This window comes from Grus americana, chromosome 3, assembly GCF_028858705.1.
Source record: "Grus americana isolate bGruAme1 chromosome 3, bGruAme1.mat, whole genome shotgun sequence".
In the NCBI taxonomy this organism is placed as follows: Eukaryota; Metazoa; Chordata; class Aves; order Gruiformes; family Gruidae; genus Grus; species Grus americana.
In genome coordinates, this window is record NC_072854.1 from 118,944,836 (window position 1) to 118,970,041 (window position 25,206).

At 38.7% G+C, this 25,206-nt stretch overlaps 1 protein-coding gene across 1 annotated transcript in view; it reads left to right on the plus strand.

The window, feature by feature from the left end:
• Positions 1 to 3,558: 3,558 nt before the first annotated feature.
• The window catches only part of TASP1 (taspase 1), an 88,548-nt gene continuing 66,900 nt past the window's right edge, over positions 3,559 to 25,206 (plus strand). The window contains 6 exon segments of the mRNA XM_054821569.1: positions 3,559 to 3,668; positions 7,099 to 7,316; positions 8,806 to 8,873; positions 10,424 to 10,492; positions 18,714 to 18,834; positions 20,319 to 20,403. Coding sequence (XP_054677544.1) covers positions 7,172 to 7,316; positions 8,806 to 8,873; positions 10,424 to 10,492; positions 18,714 to 18,834; positions 20,319 to 20,403 — 488 coding nt within the window. The 5' untranslated portion in view covers positions 3,559 to 3,668; positions 7,099 to 7,171.

Here is a 25,206-nt window from a genome sequence, read left to right on the forward strand (position 1 = left end):
GCACACCCCTTGCGCGTGGCTCCTAACAGAGCGTGGGTCGCGCCTCTGGAGCAGAACGCTTCTCAAAATCCTGGTCAAAGGAGAAGATTCCAGCTGCATTGTGTTGAAGTGCTTCCTGTAGGGATGTGCTCATACCTGCGTGAATGTCCGTGGGTCTGCCTGGTGTCCATGGGTCTGCCTAGCTGGCTGCAAACACATTTAAATTCTTTTTTTCTGAGTGCATGGGATCACCCCACTCAATGTTTGGTCAAAAAAACCCCCAAAAATATCCACCCTCCGAGCTTTTCTTTCAGGAAACGGAGGGTGTCAGTATTAAAACAATACTTTAAGTTCCAAGAAGTAACTAAGCAGTGACATACGTGTCTGCATTCTTACCTCAGCTTTTATTTAATTAATGGTTTCATTATAGTATAGCAAGTGAGATGAAGCCTCTGGGCTTGAACAGCCACTTTTATTCCAAATAAATTAAAGCAGCAGATAAGGTCTTTATCATATTAGGAAGTAAAACTAGTAGAGTCTGCTTCAAAACACAAAGTGCAACAAGAAATCTAAGATAATCAACAAGAAATAGAATAAAACCAAAACCAGGCATTAAAACACAGCTGGAAACTTTGTAAAAGGAATAAAGTAAGCCTTTCACTTCAAACTTGTATGCTGGGGAATGATTTACAGAATGAGATCACCTTTTTATTGGAGTAGCACCACAAATCTAGAGAAGAGCAAGGACCAGAAAATAGGAAAAAACCAAGAAATATTTGGCCAGTTTGGAAACTGTCACCAGCAGCAAGGGACAAGTTAAGTAGAACCATCAAAAAACAAGTGAAAACAGACATTTGGATTTGAAACCGAGTTCTCCTGGAGAATGGGGTAGGACCAAACATTGGCGATGTTTTTAGCTTCCCCCCCCTACAGAAAGAAGGGCTCTGTGATCATGCTGTCCATCCATCAGTCTGTCAGCCTACCTGCATAATTTGAACCTGCTGGCCCACTTCAAGGAGATTTGACAGACGGATCAAGTCAAAATATGCGTAGCTCAGTCTCAGCCACATGTTGTACTGCCTCTTTCTGAGCCGACAGACAGGAGACGTGGGCAGAGAAAGGGAAAACGAGGGGGGCAGAAGGTGCATAGGACCTTACACAGGACACAGCAATGAACGCACAAGGTCAAATCGAAGCTTCTTTGGTAGTGGCCAACACTGTGTGACAAAGAAAGGCTGCAGCCAGAAGGCAAGCGCATGGCAACGCTTCCACGCAACGCCCTCCCTTTCCCCTAAAATCAGATTGTCATAGCTCAAATATAACTATTGCCATCTGAGAGGCAACAGAAGTACTTTGTCGAATCTCCTTGGTTCACTTCAGCAACACTGTCAAGCATAACAAGGACTTTAAAAAAAAAAAAAATTGGCAACGGAGCAACTCACAACTGGGATTTGGACCTCACGTTAAAATCTGTGAAAGGAAGCCAAAGATTTTGTAAGAGTTTGTGGACTTCACGTTATTTCCTTGTAGTTTTATCCAGCAGAAGAGGAAGCACCTGGTAATGTGGAAGACAAAAGCCGATCTCCATAAGCCATGTAGTTTTGTGTGCCAAAACTGTGTGTTGAAAAGGGAGACTTGCATTTGTTCTTGACATATTTTTGCATCGTTAAAAAAAAATTTAAGGCTGGTCTTTGAAAAAAAAAAGTCAATAATACAAAAATTAATGGAAGCACATTGTTATTTATTGGGAAAAAAGCCATAAAAAAGGTTTGGGTGATGATAAGGGAGATCAGGAAGGAGCCTCTTGAATACCTGGGGAAGATCCTATATAGGAAGATTAGGACACAGTGGAGGTGGAATGAAGTCCAGGGCTAAAAAGGTTAGTTTCCAGATTTTTTATATGGTTCTTGACAGTTCAGTGTGCAAGTTTCTGTAAAGGTATAATAAATAACTTGCGTACAGCACTGCAGCCACAAGCTAAAACGTATTTGCTACACACACAAGACCAAATTATGTTTGTCTTACATGGAAATGATGGTAAAAAGTGCAAGTAATCTATTAGTAGTTATTATTTGCTTTGAAATGTATTTTGGCTAGTGAATAAAACTGGTGTCAGAGGAAGTTCTGTAGAAACTTGATTTGTAAAAATTCCCTTTAAAGATGTAGTTTGGCTGAAGCAGGTCATTTCCTAACAGCTGGTTTTCAGTGACCAAATGATACTGTCCACGATGGCAGGAAGCAAAGCAACAGCTACATGCTGCACTGGCTTTTAGGCAAAGAAAAATGGGAAGGAGTTGAAATCTGCTTCATCTAGAGGGCTCAGGAGAATCTTTTATATAAAATATATCCTCTCACTTCTCATGTTGGAGCTTGAGCAAGAGATAAGACAAACTTCTTCAGTGAATTCTGCAGAAGGAACAACTGTGTCTTCATCTTACAAAAATTTTACAGATTCAACTTGAAAAAACTGACCTTTGCAAATGAAAATTTGAGCTAAGATAAACATAAGTAAGTCCATAACGGCATCTGGTCTTGTTTCACAGTCCTACAAAGAAGAGCAGGGGCAGTAAGTCTGAAGGCACTTTAGGAGCCATAGACAGTGTGAACTGGGGTACACGAAATGGTGCACACGTACACACCTGGTTCCCAAAACTGCCAGTAATGGCCATCAGAGAAGGTATGAAGGAAATGGGATTTAGATATGGCTGCCCTCACTGCTGAGAAGGTAGCTTTAGAACATGACACCAGCAGAGTTGGCATCATCTCCTTCAGAACAAAATGGACAGAAATTCACAGGAACTTAGTATTCCCATAACAAAACTCAAATGCCCATTGAAAGAAGGAGATGCAAAGTATCCAATTGGTGTGAAGATCTCCTGACAGGACTGTTGTCAAAGAAGATACCTATTTATAATCAGTAAAGTTAGTTTTGTTCAGGGCAGTCATCGTAGGTCACCTGCTGGAGCAAGGCAACAAAACCTATACAAACCCTTAACACAAAACAGACCAGACACTGGTTTGGTTTTTCATTAGGTTTTGCTCGGTGGAAACAGATGTTTGTGAGGAAGCTACCGAAGGTGAGGGAGAGAAAAGCGGCGTGAAGGCCCGGTGGCCCGAGAGAAGGCTGGGGGCCGGCAGGATAGAGCTGCTTCCCAGGCAGGTGCGTGCACCTCTCACCCTCACTCCTCACAGCCCCAGGCCTGGCTCCTCTTCACCTGGGCAGCGCCTTCTCCTCAGGGAGGCTGCGGCTGCCATTTCCCCCACCCCACGGGGAAGCCGACGGTCGCCGCCTGGGCTGGCCGCTGCCTGCTGCTCTCTCGCAGACACCCCCCTGAGCCCCCGGCCGGCAGAGCCCGCCTGGCAGGCGGCAAGTAGACACAGACATGAACACAGAGACAGCTCCAGTCCGGTCCTCCCAGCCTGAGGGGAGAGCAGGGGGCGCCCTGCTCTTTACGTCCAGCCACAACGCCCACTCTGGGGCTGAGCCCCCGCCCCCCGCCGCGATTGGCGCTCCTGCGGCACCTGGCGCGGCATTCGCCTTTCGAACCGTCAATCGGTTTACACTATTTCCGGTCGCCTGGCTCGCCTCGTCCAATCGGAGGGAGGCGGCGGGCGGGACGCCTCATGCTCACCGAGGCAACGGGCGGGCGGACGGTTCCGGGTGTGCGCGAGGCTGGCGGCGGTGGAGGGTGAGTGCTTCGTGCCTGGTTCCGCCCTGCCCCGCCTTAGCCCGCCGATCCCCGCCTCTGCCCGGCCTGTCCTCTAACACCTCCCCGCGCTCGCTTATTTCTCCCTCGGGGCTACCGCGGGCGGTGGTAGGGCGTAACGGCCGTGCCGCGAGGCGGCCGCGCGGGCTCGAGCCGTCCGCGCGCCGCCGGCGGGGGCTCCCCTGGGTGACGTCACCCCCGCCGCTCTGGCCCCACCTCCCGGAGGGGGTGCGGTGCCCCCCCCCCCCGGGCGTCTCCGGGGCTGGCGGGGTCCGGCGGCGGCCGTTGCCTCCCTGAGAGGATAACGGGGCTGAGGGTGCTCCGGGCTGCCTCTCCTCCTTCCCGCCCTGCGGCCGCCCCGGCCCCTTCCGCCGGGTTTCTGCCGCCGTGCTAGCCGGGGGCCGCCCGGCCCTCCCCGGGGGGCTTCGGTGAGGCGGCAGCGGCCGGTCTCGCCGCGGATTTTTTTTTTCCCCCGAATAAAAGTTTCTGTCCTACTTCTGTTTCGCGGCTGCCGGTTACTCGTTTCCTCGTCAGCTTCTCGGTGGCTGCCCTGTCCCTCGGCTGTCGCAGCGTTCCCTCGCGGGGCTGGGCTGCTGGCTCCCGGGGCTGGTTCAGCGCTTTCCTCTCGCCCTGTTGCTCTTCGTCCGTCACCACCACCCCCCCCCCCACCCCCCCAGGACTCTGACTGTACAACCCAAAAGCTCTTAAAACCAAGCTCTTCCATATTGTCAGTATTGGGACGGAGGCAGCGGTGCCTACACCTCTTCCTTCCTTCATCCCTCTGCCGTGTTTGTACGTGTTTGCTCTGCAGAGCTGCTTTCTGTGTGGTGAGCAATAGGCAGAGGTTTGAATTTGGGGAGGGGGCTGGGGAGGGTCACCTCTTAGCTGATAAAATAGCCGTAGAGTCTACGGCAAGTGCGCTGAAAGACTGAGCACCTCTTTCTGCATTGGGTGTGACGCTCAAATTATTTACGTTTTTCTGAGTGCCTGCGTAGGATTTCAGCGTTACTTTTGCAGCGCAATAAGTGCTTTGGGCTGTTTTGGTAAAATCATTATGGTTCGTGTTCCGCAGGAGTCAAACTAGAGTATATTCCTCCACCGTTTCTATAGCTGTACAAATGTAGAACAGTGAACTGTGTAACAAGGAGGGATGAGATCGGAAGTGATGAATCTGTGACAGCCAGGAAAGAGAACAGGTAAATCCTAGAAGAAGCTAGAAGGGGAAAGGTTGGCTCCAACGGGAGCTTACAAAGTGGAAGTAGCAGGTTTTTGAATGAAATCTGAAAGGCCTTGAAGAATGGTTTGAGATGGAAAGGGTTTGACAAAATTGAGTTGATGTGGAGGAAGCGTTACAAACTGAAGAAAGTTGCCTGTACGTTATCTGGTATAAAGAAATGCATCCTCAGACCTAAGTGTATGTAAAGGCCTACTTAGGGTTTTCAGTCTGGAGTTATGCTATTAGTTAGGCTTTAAGTAGCATCCGTATCTTCATTTTCAAAAATGATTTAACTACTATCGTTATTACTTTCCCTCTCACCATGCTATTTCTTCCATTTCTGCAGGAATATAGGCTCTCTACTTGCTCCTCTGTCATTTTACTAAAGTCTTTGTCATGCCTCTGTTGCTGTAATGACATTGTGTGTGGTGTAGTAAGATGCAGGAAAGCAGAGTTCGTAGCAAACAGACTGCGTTTCAGCTTACTGCCTGCACCAATTGCTGCTGGAGCTTTCTTAATTAGCAAAAAGGAAGTAAATGCAATGATTAGGGCTTTAATTTTAGCTCTGAAGTTTATGCAGGAGACCGTTACAATTGGATGTAGTCCATCAATGCTCTTCCTCTCTGTAGAGCCTGTGTATTGCAGTGGTCTTTCATTCTGTAGAAATATATGTATTTATAATAATAATATTAATAAATTAATATTTAATTTTAAAATCTAAATTTACAAACATATGAAGATACCAATATATGTTTAGCATTGAAGAACAAATGAGTGGAAAATAAAACTTCCTAGAAAGCTGTCCTAATTTTCATTATTGAAAAGATGGTTGTGGTAAACCAGCAAGTTAGTTCTGTGCCAGTGCTGAATCTCACTAAACATAATTTGCATTGTTTTGGTTGTTTAAGTGGAGTGGTGTTTAATTACTGGAGCGAGCCATATAGCATTTGCAAAATCTGTGGTTTAAATCCCATGTATTAAACATCTCATTTTTTTCACTTCTATTCACTTACTAGTATTCTTAGGTTACAAGTAGTCCCTTTCAAGGTAGTAGGAGTGATATTTATATATTAGAATATCCTAATACCTTACAGGGTTGCTCTCCATTCGTGCTTTAAAGCTGTATGCTTGTTCACTTCCTGAATTAATTCAACGTGTAGAATGTCTCTGGTTTTAATTTTACGTGCTGAACTAGAGAAATGGTATTGTGTCAGGATTAACATGTATTAGGCTGTGGATAAGAGGAGCAGTAACACAGTGAATTTGTTTTCTGACTCCTGAAAAATACATTGTTTTGTACTTTAAGAGTACAAGAGCTTTTTTATTTTGTATACCAGAAAATATTGACAGTTTTTTCCATGAACTTTCTGTAAACGTTAAAGTCTATAAACATCTTAAGGGTTAAGATCAAAACCAAATAGGGTTACGAAATTATTTGAAATTGACTTAAGCATGTTGTGGTTCACTAATAATCATGGTAGCTATCCTTAACCTTATCTAGCGAAACGTACTTTCACTGTTCTATTTGCCTTATTTGGTCTTTTTTTAGAAATACTATGCCATAAAAAAAAATAATTCTTTTTTTCTTCACCCCTGCAAATTAATGGAGAGTAATAAGGATAAGGGATGAAAAAAAAATGTAGACACAAAATCACGCAGGCAGTTGCCAATATGTGATCTAAGGACAGGAGATTCTGCCATGCAACGGTATATACTGTCTTTAAGCTTTTGCCAGCATTGCTACAGTGTTGCTTAGGACTCTCTACGCAAGCAGGGAATGAGGCTTTTAAGACGTAAAGATTGTGGCTGTGGAACATCATCCCATTAAGAACTAGTTCGGCATGATGCATGGAGAAATAAGTTGTACAGTTATATAAAAGGAGACCATGGAAAGCAGCTTTCTCTGAGTCAAGGGCAATCCTTAGATCAAGGATTCCTTACTGTGCCTAGGAAGATTATTAGGTTCAAGTTAAGTCATAACTAAAAGGCTTCTTTCAACTTGTAACATGGACTTTGGTTATTTTAAGTCTCATTAATACTGTTAGCTAGGGAAGAGGCAGAACTTAGAAGCTGTTCCTTCGAGAGGCATACTCTCCTTGTTCCAAACCTCTCTTCCAAAACTTCTTTCTGAAGTTATTTGTATGACATTAATCTCTTGAAATCAGTATCTAATGTATGCATGTCATTTGGTTTTAGGATGATTCCTCTCCAGAGTTTATTTTTGAATGGAAGGATGCTCTTTTCCAGTAGAAGATGGTGATCCTAATGTATGATCATGGAGAAGGGGATAAGTTCAGTAGAAGTGTTACCTTCCAAATCATCTCAGGTTACAGCTGTAAAAGTAGTGGTCAAAGAGCCCGAAACAAAGCAAACCCAAAGAGGGAAACGAGTGGGATTTGTGCTTGTCCATGCAGGTAAGATGCAGAAGCGTAATGGCTAGAATGGAAATAGTGCATATACATTTTATATACATATACATATTTGGGAAATAAAATGTGAGAGATCTTTCTGTCTATTTCTTTACCCTACAGAAGAATCAAGCATAGCTGTGTCATGAGTGACGGTTTCTTGTCTAACTTTTCCAACGGACAGTCTAATTAAGACTTTTTGAACCCTCCTCAGGCTGTTTGTTGCAGAACTTCACTTTTTTTACCCTTTTCAAAGTTTTCCTCCAAGTCTAGTTTTTTTGATCTTGTTCGCATTTAAGTGTATTACTATTTATTCTTTCCACATGTAATGAAGAGGTCAGCTACTCAGATGTGATACAAAAATGATGTTATGTGTGTCTCGCTCATGAATTCTTTTCTAATAGGTTCTTTCTTAATTACTATTAACCTGGAAAATATTAGCAATGCTTATATCTGGCTATATATTTGTTTTTAGCATATGTGTGATGACATGAGGTGAAATTGAGCAAAGTAGCCTGGTGGCACCTAAAATATTTGAAAAACCAACATGCTACTTGGTTTATAAAATCCTTAAGGTAAAAAAAGCCAACAGAAACCTCAAAGAAGCAATTCTGGGTTGATACTTGATGACCCTGGTATTCTATTTTAAGAGCAAATAAATTGTTCAATATCTTGTCCTTTACTGAGTTACTTTAAAATTCTTTTTCTTTCACTAGTAGTGTTAAAACTTATTTTATTAGAGTTTCTCAAAGCTAACATTTCTAAAGGTGAGGAAAGGTAAGTAGAGATAAATACATGCATATTTTTTCAAGTTCAAAAAACAGGAAGACGGAAGTGGAATTTAAATATTAGTGTGCTAGTCTTGTCTGTTATTTTTCTGATGCTGCATTTAGTCGAATAGCGGGCATTGATAAATTTTTCAGGTATGGAAGTAGGAGGCAGTGGCTACAAAACAGGGCAAAATGGTTAGACGCAATGGGATAGACATAAAGACTGAAAACGAAAAAGATGATGAGAAAAATTGTATGACCTTTATTTCAAGGAACTTTCCTGATTCTAAAGCAGAAGTAATGACCTCTAAAAATGCAGCATAAATGTGAGAAAATGAACAGAATGGTAATTGCCAGCTTGCAAATCAGTTGTAAAAGGAAAATTGAAGTTTGGCAAGGTTTTTACCTAATAACAGACAATAAATAAAAGAGCTATGCTGGAAATCCTCCAAGAATATGCAAAACTGGAATGTCTTGGACAGTGTTTATAGGAAGAGATTGTATGATGCTGAGATTTATACCTGTATGCTTCTGCATGTATGCTCTGTGTCCTATATTTTACTGAGTGTATTTGAATCAATGCTGGAATGCATATAAATTGTTAATAATTGATACAAAAATGAAATAATCCAGGCTGTATCTGTCTGTATCTTAATTCTTTATGTGAACTATAGTCTGTAGTTTGACAGATAGTATAATCTTTTTTCCTTTTGCCTTAATTGTAGGTGCAGGTTATCATTCCGAATCCAAAGCTAAAGAATACAAGCATGTGTGCAAAAGAGCCTGTCAGAAGGTATGTCTTACCAGTTACAGAGTCTTGCAGTGGGTATACAAGAAATATATTCGGTAGCACTATTCCTTCAGTATGAATGGGCATATCTGGGTTTAGCTACTTCGGCTGTATGCATTTCTAGAAGAGAAATGGAGCAGCAACAGTTAATATGATACAGAGTCAATAGAGTGCGTTGCCGCGAGGTGCAGCAGCATTCTCATCTGTGGCAGCAAACAGCAGACGCCAAAGGAACAGGAGAAGTTCACAGTGGTTCCTACACGGAGTATTCCTACAGCTTCCTGTACTGTTCTCGAGGCTCTGGGATTTCTGGAGCTAAATTTCTTTCATCAATGTCCACTCTTTTTGGAATTTACTTAAACTCTAGCATCCAGATTGCTCTGTGAATACAGGCATTTCTAGAATTCTTTTCTTCTTGATAGTTCTTCTTAATAGAAGGGGAGGTAGAAGCAGGAAAAAAAAAAAAAACAGAACAAAAAAATCAAAACTCTCTTTCCCAAAGCTGGAAAATGGCAAGACTTTCATTTCCATGGAAGTTAATTTTTTTTTTTTTTTAATGTCCTCCAGGAACTTAGCTTTGGAACTGGCAAGTCCGATCTACTAAGTGTTGAATGAGATGCTGGAAGACCTCTCTCCAAAATTTCTAATGCCTTTTGCTTTCTCCAGGGAGAATGAGCTGGGGAGCTTGGCAGGCTTTTTAGAAGAATCTCAGAGTTGGGCTCTGATAATTATCACTTCATCTTACAGTTCTCTTGCTCAGTTCTAATACTGATCTAATTTTGTAATGAGAAGCTTCAAAAATCATCCAGACTTAACACTAGCTTCATTAAAGTTGTGCATTAGCCCTGATGATACTAATTTTCCAGCTAATTATGTGGAGAAAAGGTTGTTTGCTGTTGAATTTAAGCCTAATTTGTGATTCCATTTGGTTCCTTAAGCTAGGTAGCCAACATAAATAACTTGTACAAACAAGTCTCAGGTTTGTCTTGCAACTGAAGATGCAGCCATAGTTGTTTTCTGGGGTTCCCTGAGAGTGCTTGACTATAAGGTCTTGTCCACTATGGATCTAAGAGATAATATTAGGCTCTAGAAGTTCATTTTTGCATGCATATATAAGGTAACTTTGTCTTGCTTGATTTGTTTTCGTGTGTTGGCTTTTAGATGAGCTTACTTGTAGATTCTGGTTCAGTTTCATGACAATTGCTATATGTGGTACTAGGGATTTTTGTTGCATCTTGGAAAGAAAATTAGAAACTTCTTGACTGAAACATTAACTGTTTGAGGACATCAAGTATAAGAATTTATTTTGCTATAAATTTGACCATGCAGGAATCTGCTACTAAATGCAGTGTTTTGCAATGTTTGAGTGGTAGAATCATGCCTTCAGATCTACCCTTGCATGGTGCATACTGACTATTTCCAGTGCCTCTTGTTTTTATGTCCTCTTAGGTTTTAAGCTAATTTGGTGAAGATTTTCTTTTGTACGACACTAGGAAAACTAGTCATGGAATATTAGAATTTCCTAAACATTAACTAAAAATTCTGTTTTACAGGCAATTGAAAAGCTACAGGCTGGTGCTCTTGCAACAGATGCAGTGACTGCAGCACTTATAGAATTAGAGGTATGAATTTCAGACTAGTAGCAAATATGTCTCTCAAGTACATTGCTAGATTTTTCTGTAGCAAGGTATTAATTCAAATGGCAAATCTACTGAGATTTCCATTTTTGTCTCTTATACTTAGCATAGTTTCCGTGTCTGCACAGATAACTAATTTTATCTTTTGCTTTTCCACTGTATTTTGGAGTAAATCTGTTTAAAGACCTTCTAAAAATTCAAACTGAGTAAAAGTTATCTAGTTGGTGCAAGTTGGTTGTCATCTTAGGTATGCCTTATCAGATCGTTTTTAACCTTCAAGAATAAATACTGTGATTAAAGACTTATCAAACACTTTGTAGGGAACTTTATTTCTGACTTACCACGCTACAGGTGGACCACACTGGCTCTGCTTCTTACACAGGGAAAAAAATCAGGCTACTGGTCACATATGTTAACTAGAAATTCTAGGATAAGCCCTCATTCCTTTTGTTTGCATTAATATCTCACACTTAGTTATGTTTCATTTCTTGAAATTATGATCCCAAGAATGTAGATATAGTTAGTCTTTAGTAGTTCTATTAACACTCTCGTGTAATTATATTCAGGTAACTGTCTCTGAGCATGCTTTCTTGGGTTGTGTTATTCATACCTTTTTCAGTTCTTTGGGATAACTCTACAAAAGTGGGATAATTCTACAGAAGCAATTGCATAAATTTAAGGCTGTTTGTCTCTCCATCCAATTAAAGTACTCTATGAAAGTGGTGTAGGAGTTTTAAGTTCGTTGTCCCACAACATACTTTTGCTATGCACTTAAATCAATGTGGTTCCCAAAGGCTTTTTTTCTTACATTTTTTCCTTTGTTTCCCTATGGTCTCTGATAGGATAAAAGACTAGAAGCGGGCTGTTCAGAGAAATGTGGCTTCAGTGTAAGATAGTGCTTTTTTCTGATATTTATGACAAACTGTGTGTAGAAGAATAGGACAAGTAATGCTTTTATTTCAAAATGGTACTTGTTAAGATAGGAAATCTCGCTAATCATAAGGAGATGAGCAGCTGTTTGTGAGGTTTTTTGGAAAAGTGTCTTTTGGGAGTGGTGAAATTTTTACAGCATCTGACTTTAGTGAACGGTCCCTATGAAATAGTGTAGAAGAGAGTAAAGCTAAAAGAATTTCTGGGATATAAATGAGGCAGTTTGGTCATTGTCCCGGGTCCACTAATCCCTCGTGGCAGTAATGATTGAAACAGGTATTCCTCTTCTCCTGTAAGGAGTAAGTGCTTCTTCCTCTCCCACTTTCTTAGGAAAGAAGGAAGGCAAGGTAAGTGTTGTGCTAGAAAAATAATTTCCTGGATTTAGAATTTATGGTAGTATTCTGAGAGGATTAGCAGTGGATTTGCTTACACGTATGTTGGGAAAGTGTTAAGATAGAGTTAGCATCAGGCAGGCAGTACATACTTTAATACGTGTTAGACATGCTGACTAGGAGCCAAGACTTCAGTCATACTTTGAACTTGGCAGGCTTCTAGGCTTTAAACAGTACTTTTTGGTCTCCACTGAAGTGTTCAAATATGCTTTCATCTGTTATCTTACCTTTTGTTTCTGTATTCTAATGTGTATCTCTCTCTAATGGAATTATGTATAATGCACTTCCATAAACTAACTGAGGCTGCTGTTACTCCACAAGATTGTTTAGTGTGTCAGTTCCCTCCTCAGTGGGAAAAAACCTATCCACTTTATGTTGTGTTTTTTATCCTGTTCCTGAGGTACACAGAAGAAAACATATTTTAAGAAGCTTAACAGCTATAGATCTCTTTGCAGTTGTGCCTGGGGTAAATATATTTTCTGTTTTTATTATCCCCAAGAGACTTTTGTTAAACACTCAGAAGTTGCATCTATGGAAGAAGTTACAGCTTTAAGATGAAATTAAACCTTTTTATGAAATTACTCCAATCAGCAACCTTTTTCTCCTCATCTGTCTTGCTACTATTCTGGTGATGCCTGCCATCATTCCACTTTCTGGTTTTATAATTGTCTTAGGTAGTATTTTTATGCGTACTGTTGCACAAAACCTATTTTTTTTTGTTTTTCCTTTTTTTAAGATTAAATACTATTTTATTCAGGTTGTAGTGCTGTCACTAATGTAACTTCTGGCTTTCATTTATTCATTAAGTGATTTATATAACCTCTTAATTGTGGGTTGTTCTTTCTGTTACTGGGATAAAGAATACTGGGTTTGGGATATAGGTTTCTTTTAAATTAAAGTATGTAGCTAAGTAGTTACATTGAGGGGAAAAAAAAAAAGGTATACTCAAAACAGAAAATAGTGTGGTTTGCAGTGGCAGTTTTTTTGATCCAGTATGAGAAATTTGAAAGTGTTAGGCTATCAGCTTTCAAAATGTTGAAAGGTTTGTATCTACTCGTATCTCGTTCGGAACACCATCTCCAGACATCTCTGTCATTTCTGGAGCTGCATCTTCAGTATGATGTATCTTCAGTATGATGTTTTCCTTATTGCTGTATGGAAAACAGAAACTGTATGTGACAAGTCAACAAAGCAAACAGAATATATTTTCTCATCAATTACAAAATTCTGGAAGTGAAAATGTAGGTTTGTATGTTGACTGTCTCTGTAATGAGCTATCACTGCCCTTTGGTTTATGCAGAAAAAAATAGTGACTTTTCATAAAGTACTTTAGCATTTTGAGCTGGCAAATACGTAGCGAAAATCTGTATGAAAACAATGTTTACATGTGTTACTGTAATACAGATTAAGATGCAGAACAACAAAAGTTTGTATAACGTGATAACGGATTCCATTGTGGAGTACTTTTTGTAAGTTCTTGATATTTTGCTTGCTATAGAACACATTGCTCTGAGTTTATCTGAAATATTTAATCACTTCTACAGTTCTCTAGGATTATTAATGCAGTTTTCCAAAAATCTATAGTCTTTGCAAGGCACAAGTATCTTTTTGTGGCAGTGTCACAAGATGATTTTTTTTCCTCAGTTCTGCTCAATTACACAACTCCTGTTACACAGAATTTCAGCTAATCCAAGAGGCATCACTTCAAAGACTTGTTGAGGCGCAAGACTTGCTCTTGATCTTTTATGAGCAAGCTGACAGTTTGCTTGTGGTATGCTGTCTGTTTTTTGTTTTATTTTTGCAGGCTCTAAATGGAGAAGGAACAACCTTTCATTGTGGGACTATATGAATCTCAAGTGAAATAGTGTTCTGTGATAATAATCCTAATAGTTAACTAGAGAAAGGGTAGATTTCTTTTGCAAACTTAACAAGAGCAGCTGACCCGGAATACTGTTAAAATAACTCTGCCGGTCTTTGTAAGCATCAGCTGTATTTGATAAGTTGATTAAATGCAGTTATGTTTTCCAGTTTGTGAACTCTGTCATTGCAGAGAAACAAATGAACATGTTACCTCTTTCAGCTTTTGGAAATAAAATGGGTCTGGACAAAGTGCTTTGTAAGACTCATCATGTGTACTGTATGCTTCTACAAAGACATGATCGCAGTACCATTTCTTTTTGCATTCTTGCTATCAACCACCATATGAAGTCTGTTTTTTCTCTTGAAACATAACTGGATTTGGGCAGCTTTTTTTGGGGGAGGAGGTCCCCCTCCACACCCCCTCTCCCCCTTGAAACTTGTGGTTTTCAACAAAACCACGTGCTGATTGCCTTGATGGCTGGCTCTGAGAACAATGTATGATCCCAAGCTTTTCTTTGACTATAGAGCCCTTCAGAAAGTCTACTGTTCAGGTACTGACGATGAGAACATAAGTTTGTTGTGAAGAATGATGAAGATTTCAAACTTTTTCTAAGTTTAGTGTAAGTTTATTAACACTCTGTATAGATCACTTGTTTCTTTGATCTGACTTCATTAGAATGTTTTTTTATGAACAGTATTTAAATTGGAAATTAATATGATTGATGGGGAAGCAGATGTTATGTTTTGGGTTTTGATCTCCTTGCTACTGAAATTGCTCACTTTGTGTTTTTTGTTGTTGTGGATCAATGCAAAGGATATTTTGAACCTGTTGGTATACTCAAGCGGTGGGTTTGTGTGGCAGTCAGCAAAATTATGCAGTGAAAAAACTTGTTTCTTGTTGAATCATTTTTTCTTTGGTTTTGTTCATTTATTAACTTTATAGTAATTAAGATACGATCTTAGTCCCAGGGACTTCTCTTTAAAGAAGAAAACACAATGCCAGCAGCCTTGTTGTGTTGAGGCAGTCACCATAGATGAACTTTTAATGGGTAATGAACTGGAAGTTGTTAATTCTAGTCAAAAGCAATACTATGATGCTTTGCAGCAGAGTAGCTAATAGTCATCTGTGACAAAAGTGTTCTTTAAAAACATTTTAGCTGGTTTAATTGAAAGGGACATGACTCATCCCTGTAGACTATTACTTCTTGTCACTTAATTCCCTCAGAAAAATAAATTTTAAAATTACAGTGTGTAAAAAGAAATGCCTGTAGACTTTGAATCCCTTTTAAAAGAAGTTGCAAGTAAACCATGGCCAAAACTGTATCAAAGATGGATGGAATGTTCTTTAACGCATGTTGAAAATAGAGCATTTTAACTATTTGCCTAGATGTAATTCAGGACTATTAGTGTTATAGTGTTGAGTAACTTCTCCAAGCGTTCCAACTTTGACCACAGCTAGAAACTTCAGCATGCCTGTGTTTGCTGTCAGAACATTTATAAATACATCTTGAAGTAAAAAGGATTCTAAAAATAAAAATTATAGCCTTGGTAGCTTGAAAGTTTTTACAAGATGGGCTAACTTGGGAAAATGAAATTCTTGTTTCACATCTTAAAGCTTCGTATTATCTCCTTTGCTACAGGTTTATGTTGTAAGTTAGAGATACTTCAGTGGTGGAGTAATTGCCAGGTAGTCTAGTATTTTTCACATAATTGAAAGCTTATGCTTTGTTAAAATGCTTTGAATAGCCATTTGTTTGTCTTTTCCGTCTTCTTTTTTTACTTTTCTATGGTAGTAGGGCTTGCTGTTAACATGCAAAGCTCATGCTTGGTTTGCTTTCTTATCTTTTTTCAGTCTCCTTAGAAATACAAAGGCTGATCTCTGCTTGTGTTTTTAAATAAAAGTATATTCCTGAAGATACCTTCTGTATTGTAAACCTTTTCCTCCTTTCCCTTCCTTCCTTTCCTCCCTCTTCTTGGGTACCTGCTTTGATTGAGTTCTTCCCCATCCTATGGTAGTCGTGTAGTTCTTGCAGTACTGCATTTTTCTGTCTGAGTGTATGAAGAGACTGCTTCACTTAGCTCAGTTTATTTTCTTCCCCCTTTGAAGGCATGCCTGCTTCTGTTTTAATGATGTTTCCACATTCCTTGAAGGTTTTTTATTTTCATTTCAAAATACACCATAATTTTCGTAAGTTGTGTTCCTCCATTTGTTTATCAGAGTCTTGAAATCTTTTGGTCAGACTTTGCAGAGATTCATGTTTTCAAAAAGAGGTGTATTTACATGGTGTATTTCATGTCCTTGCCTATTCATAAAGTAGGTGTGAATTTCTGTTTCCATTTTTTATAAAGGTTTTTACCTTTATAAAAGCCTCATTTCAAAGGCTTTATATCTCATCTCAGAGACACTCAGGTAGGTATCAGAAATTCCATGCATTCACACCCAGTTCCTGCACTGTCTAAAGCTGTTAACAGATTACCTTTCCGATCTGTGAAGTTAAAGTAGACCATCTTACTCTTGGCAACTCTGATACCATCTTCTTAATTGAGTGCAATCTGATTGTAAAGCTAAGTAGCCACCAAAACAACATCTACAATTTTGTTGGTGTAGAGTTCTTATTTATCCAGTATTCTGTAGTATTCTGATAAATGTTCTGTAGGGAGAAACAGGTGGCATTCCCTGTGTCTTGAGGTCCTCTGCATGAGTTGTCTCTTGGTGCCTCCTCGATGTTGTACAGTCGAAGGTGCTATGCCAAAGCGTCAAGCACATCTATATTTTTAGAAATAAAGTGAACTAGTGCCACTCTGTATCCTGTATTTTTTTTCCTACCCTTTGGATTATTATGTTTATCTGATGGTAGGGAGCTTTGTCTCTTGTCTGCAGAAGGATTCTGGACAGCGTTACTAGGACTTCTTACTCTCTTTATTTGGCCATGACATCTGCTTTTAAGATAATAACTGTCTTTGCTCTGTGGCAGTGACAGATCTGTAGAGCATAAAGTTCTTCCTCTTTACTAATGCCTTTGAGTATAGTGCACTGCGCAAATATTTTTGGAGCAGAACATTAGAAATTTGTCTCCAGGCTTGCACTTTGATTACCCATGGGTAAAGAATTTGGACAGTACTAGGAGTAAGCATTGTTCATCCTAAAGCATTCCTGTTTTTACTTTGTTCTCAAAGTACCCTTCACTGTTTGTGTTCGGATTACTTCCATCACTTCTCTGCTCCTTTTGTTCTAAACTTCACCAACTTAATTTTCTTTCTACTTGTAGAGCCTGGGCAGCAATGAAGTTGGTAAAGCCAGCAGCTGCTCTGCACTCTTCCACCTTCTCATGGCCATCATTTTGGTAGCCCTTTTTTTAATTATATTGCCTCTCCTTCCCCCTTCCAGGGAAAGTTATTCCTTGTGCACTAAACTGCAAATGTTTCATTATCCTAAAATCTTTTCAAATTTACTTATTTGCTATGAGGCATAGCTGACAAAATGAACACCACAATGAATATACACACTGAATTTGAAGACGTGTTGTGGTGTGGGATAAAATAGGATGGGTTAAAATGGGATAAAATCTTGTGCTATCTCTTGGATGCAGAAGGAAGAAGCAGAAATTAAAGATAAGTAGTATAAAATGAACGCAGAGATTACAGTCTGTTTCATGATTATGTATTAATCATGTATTATGTATTCATGGTTCTTCAGGAAGATAGCATTTTGGTGACTCATACTAAGAATGCTTTAAATATCTCTGTAAATTAGAATCAACATCTTTCAAAAGAGGTTTTGAATTTACTCACTACTTGCTCATTTGAAAGTTAACAAAAGCTAACTGACTTACATAAAATTTATTTTTCATTTCTGTGTTCTCTCTCTTTCGTTTCCTTGTATTCATTACAAATTAGTATGTACAAAAAAGAACCAGTTCACTGAACATTTGAGACAGAACTTTGAGCTGTTTCCAGTAGATTTGTTTCATGATTCAGCTTTATGTGTATTGTAAAAGTATGACCATCTGATTTCATTGATGTTTTCACATGTGGTCTAGACAACCATTTTTCTTTGTCGCATCAGGTTGTTATGCTGTTGTAATAAAAACAGATACAAAACCCTGAAAGCATGCAGCATCTCTGAAATGTTACTGTTCGGCTGTGCTGTGCTGTTATCTTCCTTTATCCTGTACTCGTTTTGTGCTTGCATCTAGAAAGGGGATTATATTGAGCTGGCAGTGAGACTCCTGAACTATGCTACTTTGAAATTTTGTGGTTTTAAAGTCATGGGGATGCACTGATGAAATGGGTGTTTTTAATTCTAGCATGCAAAGCTCCCTGTTTGAGAACCTTGAGTTTGCAAAAAGCCACAGAAGGTGCTAATAAAAGAGGAGTTAGGTTTTTCATTAGTTTATTAAATGTTGTTCCGTACTTTCTATGAAATATGGCTTGGTTTTTATTCAAGAAACTTCCAGACCACAGTTATGACTGTCCTTATGCTAATGATCAAATAGAAATTTTATGAAGTGAATTGTTACTGATGCCGATTCTTTATTTCTGCATGCAGAGCTGCAATCATAGCTTAGAATGTTAAGGGAAGGTACAGTTCTGTTTTGCTGTTGTGTCATACTTAAGAGTTTCAAAGGTAGACTGATCTGTGCAGTGATCATTAGATGTTACTGAAACGTTACTTGATGGGTTAGGGACCAAATGAAGTGTGTATTTTGGGGGAGGGAGAGGTTTTCACTTGTGTTCTAAGGCTTTTGCTTGCATGTAAATGATAATAAATTTTTGGGTGATTGGTTTTTATATTAGCGCATTATTACACTTGAGATCTGTCACACCCTCTAGAGGGTATAAAGTAGCCATTGTAGTAATTTGAGATGCCCAGGTCAAATTGCTGTTATTTTTGTCGTGGAAGATGAAACTACTAGAATAAGAAAGTGCACTGTACCAAGGTTGGTGTCATCGGATAGTTATACATAGGTTTTGATCTAGTCTGTTACAGATGTGGCCTTATAGTGTTTTGTTCTTATTTTTAGGATTCTCCTTTTACAAATGCAGGATTGGGGTCTAACCTAAACCTTCTGGGTGAGATAGAATGTGATGCCAGTATAATGGATGGAAAGTCATTAAATTTTGGAGCAGTTGGAGCACTGAGTGGTATGTTAACTATGTATTATAAAGCTAACTACTGATTTAAGTGCAAAGATCAATTTTGTTCTTTTTTGTTACTTTTTTGGAGGGGGGTGTCATTGTAAATACTGCCCCGTTTAAATAAATTCTGCCCCCTTTAAAAGAAAAAAAAAAAAAGAGGGAGGCATTCCTACTACCTGAAACACTGTTTTGTATTAATTTGCTTTGTGTAGCATATTGTCTTACTAGTTTTCTGGTAATCCTTTGATGCAGAACAATCGTATGATACTATACAGTATTCACAATGGGAGTGAATTTGCTCAGATCGATTTATAGAATGATAACTTTCTAATAAAATGCAACTATATATATGTATAAAAAAAAGTACAAGCATTTAAATTAAGCTTTGTATTTGTTTTTGTTCTCTGTCTCCTCAAAGAACTTACTGGCATATCAGTCATAAGACTAATTGATATTTTGGTCTCTTAGTTAAGTTAGTCAAATTAGGATCCTAAGGGACCAAAGTTTCCTTTATAGTGTGAGAAGGCTATGCAGGGTGCTAGCCTCCAAACTGAAGCCTCTCATGTATTCTTGAGAAAGGGAGCAGTTGCTCATCTGTCAAGCTGTTTGCTTGGGACATAAAATTTCTGTGTACCACAGATATTTTTTTTTCATTATAATTTCTCCCACATGATCAGTTACATTTGGATTTATTTTGTGTGATACTGTTATACGGTTAGATACATTTGCATATGGATTTATTTAATCTGAGAACTAATGTGCTTCTCTTTTTTGTCTAGTTTTAGCTTTCAGTGCAAAAAATAGAGGCATACAGTCCCAAGTAGGGATTGTTCAGGTTTTCTCATCAGTACATTGAACAGTGTTAACTGTTACTATTGAATAGCTTTTCTGACAACGTTTCAGGCTTTGTTCTTTATCGTAGAGTAGTTCTAAACTGTGGTAATAACTTCCTCATGTAGATATAAATCTAAAATAAATAGTAAAATTAAGTGTTTCAAGGCTTGTTTGTTACAAAATGTATCCTTCCAACCATGGGCAAGGAGGAAATGAGGGAGTGAGAGAAAGCTAAGTCTGAATCCTATAATCCCTGTTCTGGCCAGATAGATCCAAATGAAAGCTCTTTCCATCTTGAAAAATTAATGCTTGTAAACCATCTTTGGCCTGTAGAATACCACAGATTTAATTTGAGATTTCTGTGGTAGGAGGTCACTCCTAATATTTTAATATAATTCTTTTTCCTTTTAAAAAAAAATAAAAATGGGGAGGGGGGGATGTTGATTAAAAGGCCTTGTCACCACTGATAGGACATGTGAAGGAAAAACTGATAAAGTTGTTCTTAAGTTAAAACATAACACCACAAGGTGTCTCTTCATTAATTGGCAAAGCCTTGGAAATTAAAGGAAGCTGACTTCCATTGCCAAAATGAACACTACAATGCTATGTGGAAAAATATTTTAATGTTCCCATTTTTTGCTAATTTTTCTTTTCAGGAATCAAGAATCCAGTTTCAGTTGCAAATAGATTGTTGTGTGAAGGGCAGAAGGGAAAACTCTCTGCTGGCAGAATTCCACCTTGGTAATTGCTTTGTTCTGCTTGACTTTACTTTGGTCTTTCGTCTCTACTGCATGCCATGTTTGAAGGTTATATCTTAGCCCAAGAAGGCTGGTGCTGTTTTACATACCAGCGATAGTGTGCCTTTAAAAAGAAGATAAGCTTTGTTCTCTGATCTTGAAACATCTTGATGAAGCTGTGGGTAGAATGAAGTATTGTGAATAGATGGCCACATCATTTTGTGATAATTTCTGTGTGATTATTTCCAGTTATGTCATACTGAATTCTTATGGTTTTTTTACTGTAGCATTTTGAAAAATCCCTAAATGCATGAAAATTAAAATGAAACTCTACTGCCTGTGCCTCTGTCTACCTTTAAAAAAAGCAGCATAATTTTTAACAAGTATATTAAAAAATCCTGCTTTATTGCCTGTCTTTGTGGCTTTATTTTGTAGCTATGGTATGGAAATGTGCAGTGTTCAGTAACTTCCTCTTATCTTAGCCAAAATAGGGAAGTTATTTTAAAGATAAATTTAATAGTATTTACAACACCAATGGAAACATGCACTCCTTTATTGAGATGGGTATAATACTTAGATGGAAGAGATAACTATTAAATGCATAATAACTTCAAATATTATTGCATCATTTTGGAAAGAATCCAAGAAATATGTCAGAATCAATTGCCCTTAAAACCATCTTATTTTCATTAGCAGTTTAAATCGACAAGTAGAGAACTCGAATGACCCATTCATATTAATTGACTGCTATCCTCAGTTATCGTACCCACTGCAGAAAATTGCTACCATTTGCTAACTAATGGACTGCAGTATTTGCAGATATATTAAACTAGCACGTACGTAGTTTAAAATATGTATATTTAGATTCACAAATTTTACTTTCCTTACTATGTTACTCTTATTCCAAGTAGTCTTATATATTCCAAATAATCTTACCCAAATAGTATAATATTCCAATTTAAACAGTGAGGAAAAACACTATTTCAGTGTTGTGTCATACTGCAAAGGAAGGTCATAAATCAAAAAAAGCTACCCTGAAACCACACCATCAACAAGCAGAATTTGCATTTAAAACTTTTTCTTTAATGAAAAAAGAAAAGCGTAACTGTAGTTAGTGAGATAACTTTTTTTTTTTCCCAGAGGAGACACGAAGGAATAGGAACTTGAATTTCAATTGCTGTTAGTAGCTCATTTCTTTAGATGTCAGGAGAAAGCCAGGGCTTAGCTGAGTTACATTAAAGAGAGCATCAAATGTGGTGGGGTTTTTTGGTGTTCCAGAACTAGTACTGAAATCAGCTCCAGGAGCTGTGACTTAGTTTTGTCTGTATCACCACAGTGTTTTCTCAAATTGTTGTAAGGAAGAGCACTTGGGCATTTTAGCATGCTTGCTGTAACTTCATGACTTAGTTTATGTTGCTGCTATTTTAAAAATAACTGAATAGAAAAGAAACTATATCCTCTTGCCCTCAAAGGACAAGACTAAATCTTTGAAACACTGTGCAAGGTCTTGGCTAACAGATGCTTTTACAGACAAGGGAGCTCAAACTCTCAAGGTGAGAGGTGAACTGTCTTCGGAGCCAACACATACAGTTTATTATGCAAGCATTGTGGACCTGAGTTTCCTAATGCATATTTTAATTTCCTCTTCTCCATTCTGGATTTTGAAGGTGTATTTTATTAGAGCAGATTAGTTACCCTGGGAACCATCTGTACTAGTGGGATATGATGGGTTGTACTTCAGACTTGCTTTGGTCGATGCTCCTGTACGTACAGGGTGTCCCAAGCTCAGAATGGTAGAGCTCATGTTCGTTGTAGGTGATGACTATTGACAATTTCATACCTTGCCTTTCTGGCTGGGTTTGGCATGACACATTGTTGTTTTGGGACTGAAATATATTCCTGCACCAGCTGGGAATATATATAGTCAAATAGTAAGAGAGCAGTTGTATTTTTGGCGTTCATACCAAGCATCAGGAGTTTAGTAACTGATTTTTATTTGTAAAGATATGCAAGTTTCATCTTGTTTCTCATGGGCAAACAGTGCATTGGGCAAACTTTCCGATAGTACTTAGCCTAAAAACCTGTCTTGTTAAAGAAACCTAGTGGTAGAGACTGTTTCTATAGTATGATCTAAGCTAGCTTAATGTTTTCTGGCCAGAATGTTTGGCACACAACCACACAAGAAAAATTCAGGAACTGTGAGATTAGTAAAAGTGGCATTATGGAGATTCTTGCCTGTAAAAGAACATATGGAGGCAGTTAGTTTGGCCTGTTTACCCCTGTTCAGCACCCGTTTTTAAAGTGACAGTTCAAAACCAAGTCAAAGTGGAACATTTCTAATTTTCAGTAGAAGAAATTCTAAAGGCTGTGGATTAATTTATTCTGAGGTGGTAAAGGAGTGATCAAGTGTCCTAACTGATGTATCCACTTTGCTGTAAATTGCTCTGTAGAGTGTGTCACTCTGGCTCAGTATCTTGGTGTCCTGTTTCAACCACAGAATTCCACTATCCAAATTAAAATTTAAAAAGTTTAAAGTAGAGAATCCCTGAATGCGTGAGTGCATTTGTTGAAACTTCTAAGGTCTTTACATATTTCTGTCATATTTTATTCAACTTGATGTTGCCAGGATTTTCTCTGCCTCTATATGCAAGAACAGAAAATACTGAACTTGTAAATTTTACATGCTATCAGATAAGATATTCCTGTTTATTGTATAACTTTACAAAAGAAAGCACTATTATAATTGCACAATTACGTATTAGATGGCTCTTTGGAAGTGGTCTTTGATCACAGAATAATGGATTAGATGTTTTGTAGTAATAAATTTAAAGTTTTCCTATTTCTTATGTTGAGACCTTGACCTTCCGAAGAGAAAAGGCTTATTTACATCTGTTCGCTATTAACTGTAGGTATGTAAGATTACAGGATGGTACGAATACACCTACATGTCTCCTTTCTTAGAAGTCCGTAATACTACTGATATCTAAATTGATGTCTGTATCCCTTTTTCAGTATTAATAGTAACCCATATAGGAAAGAATCCCTTCGTAGGGGTTTTTGCCCCGTTGGAGTATACAGGGATTTGTAATTGTTTCAGTTTCACGGCGCTGCAAGCAGGATATGTACCTTGTGTAACTCGTAGGGCAGCGCGTAATCCAGACAGTGCCTAGAGTGAAGACCTTCACAACCCTTTCTCTCTGTTCTCTATTTCTTCAGAGCAATTTCTTCTCTGTAACAGTGATTTCAGAGTGTTACTGCATTTTATAGTAAATATTACAAAGTGAGCTTGTTACATTCAGGATCGCCTTGACCATCTTTAAAGAAGCTAACCTTCTGCCACTTCTGTTTAGCTCAGTGTGGCCTGTCTCCGTACAGCCCGTATTAAATTGTCTTGTTTGGAGCAAATAGTGCCAGGATAACCATGTCGTTGGAGAAAATTGCCTAAAAAGACCATTTTTAGAGACCTTCGCTTGCATTTTTCGTTAGTATGTTCTAGTTTGCCTGGAACTGGAAAGTGCATCCAAGCGTCAGCTCCTTGCTGGGGTGATGTTTTCATCTCCTGTGTGTTCTGAGCCTATAACAACTACAGAATACTCTTCATTTGATACATTTGCCAGAAGGATGTTTGTATCTTGTTTGTGCACAACCAACTTTCAGAGTAGCAGAGCACAAACTCATTCATCCTTTGGTTTTGAGTTTCCCCCCCCCAGCTTTGGAAAATTATATTTTGAATTAGCCTAAAGGCTTTTCAAACTTGATGGGGTTTTGGCTGCTTTCTATAGCCCACTGGCTTTATTCCCTATTTACCCTCTCCCCCAGTAAATCAAGCTTGGTGTTAGCTGTTTAGAGGTAGTTTTGGTTTTATGTCAGCTTAAAGTATTGCCCTGCTCATTCTTACCTGCTGCAGCTTTTCTGCATGGCTACGTGGATGATTCTCATGGCAAATAGAGCAGTTCCCTAGTGCCAGACTGCTGGTTCCCACACTCTCGCCACACTGTTATCTGTGGCTGGTACAGTTGTGCGTGTGGCTGTGTGCTGAACCGGATCACACAACTTGCTTTTTGTGGTGCTCTGAAGACTTTAGGCTTGCTTGGATTATGAATATTTGACTACCTGCAGAACTGAGGTCATGCTGTATGTCCTGTAGGAGTCTCTTACCAATTCGATATCAATTTATAGGAATTTCAGTATAGGTAGTACAGACAACAAAGCACTGAGATCCTGATTTTTTTATTTTTAATTTTTTTTTGTAAACTGTTTACTTTTACTTTTCTGTGATTATGCTGTCCTTTCAAGACATCCGAACTGAAAAGTTTAAAAAAAAGTGGATGATTTCTGTGGTGTTATGGAGTCTCCGTTGGATGTCAGCAGGAGATGTTGGCTTCAACTAATCTTCTTTGGGACCAGAACTGGAAAATACTTTTGTGCCCATCTTAGAGGAGGGAGAGGAATCTAGGAACTAGGAATGCAAGTGTGAGCAAAGTAAAAGTCATATTACTGAAGTTTTGAGACATTCATGGGTGCTTTTTTTTGCACTCTTCATAAATAATAGTGACTGTTGCTGTGTTTTTAAGTATTAAAAAAGCAATTGTGAAATTGCTTGTAAAATGCAGTGTTTCTGGCTGATCTGTGCTATTCAAGTGATCATATATAAAACTCCTAATATTTGAGCTTGATACTTTCTCCATCTACCCTTCTTTTCTGTGTATAATGGTTTTATTGAAGAGGAAGTGCTTCTTCGCTTCCTGAGAATGTATTGTTGATAGAAAAGTTTTCTTTTAAAGACCAAAACCTTCTTGTTTTAGTC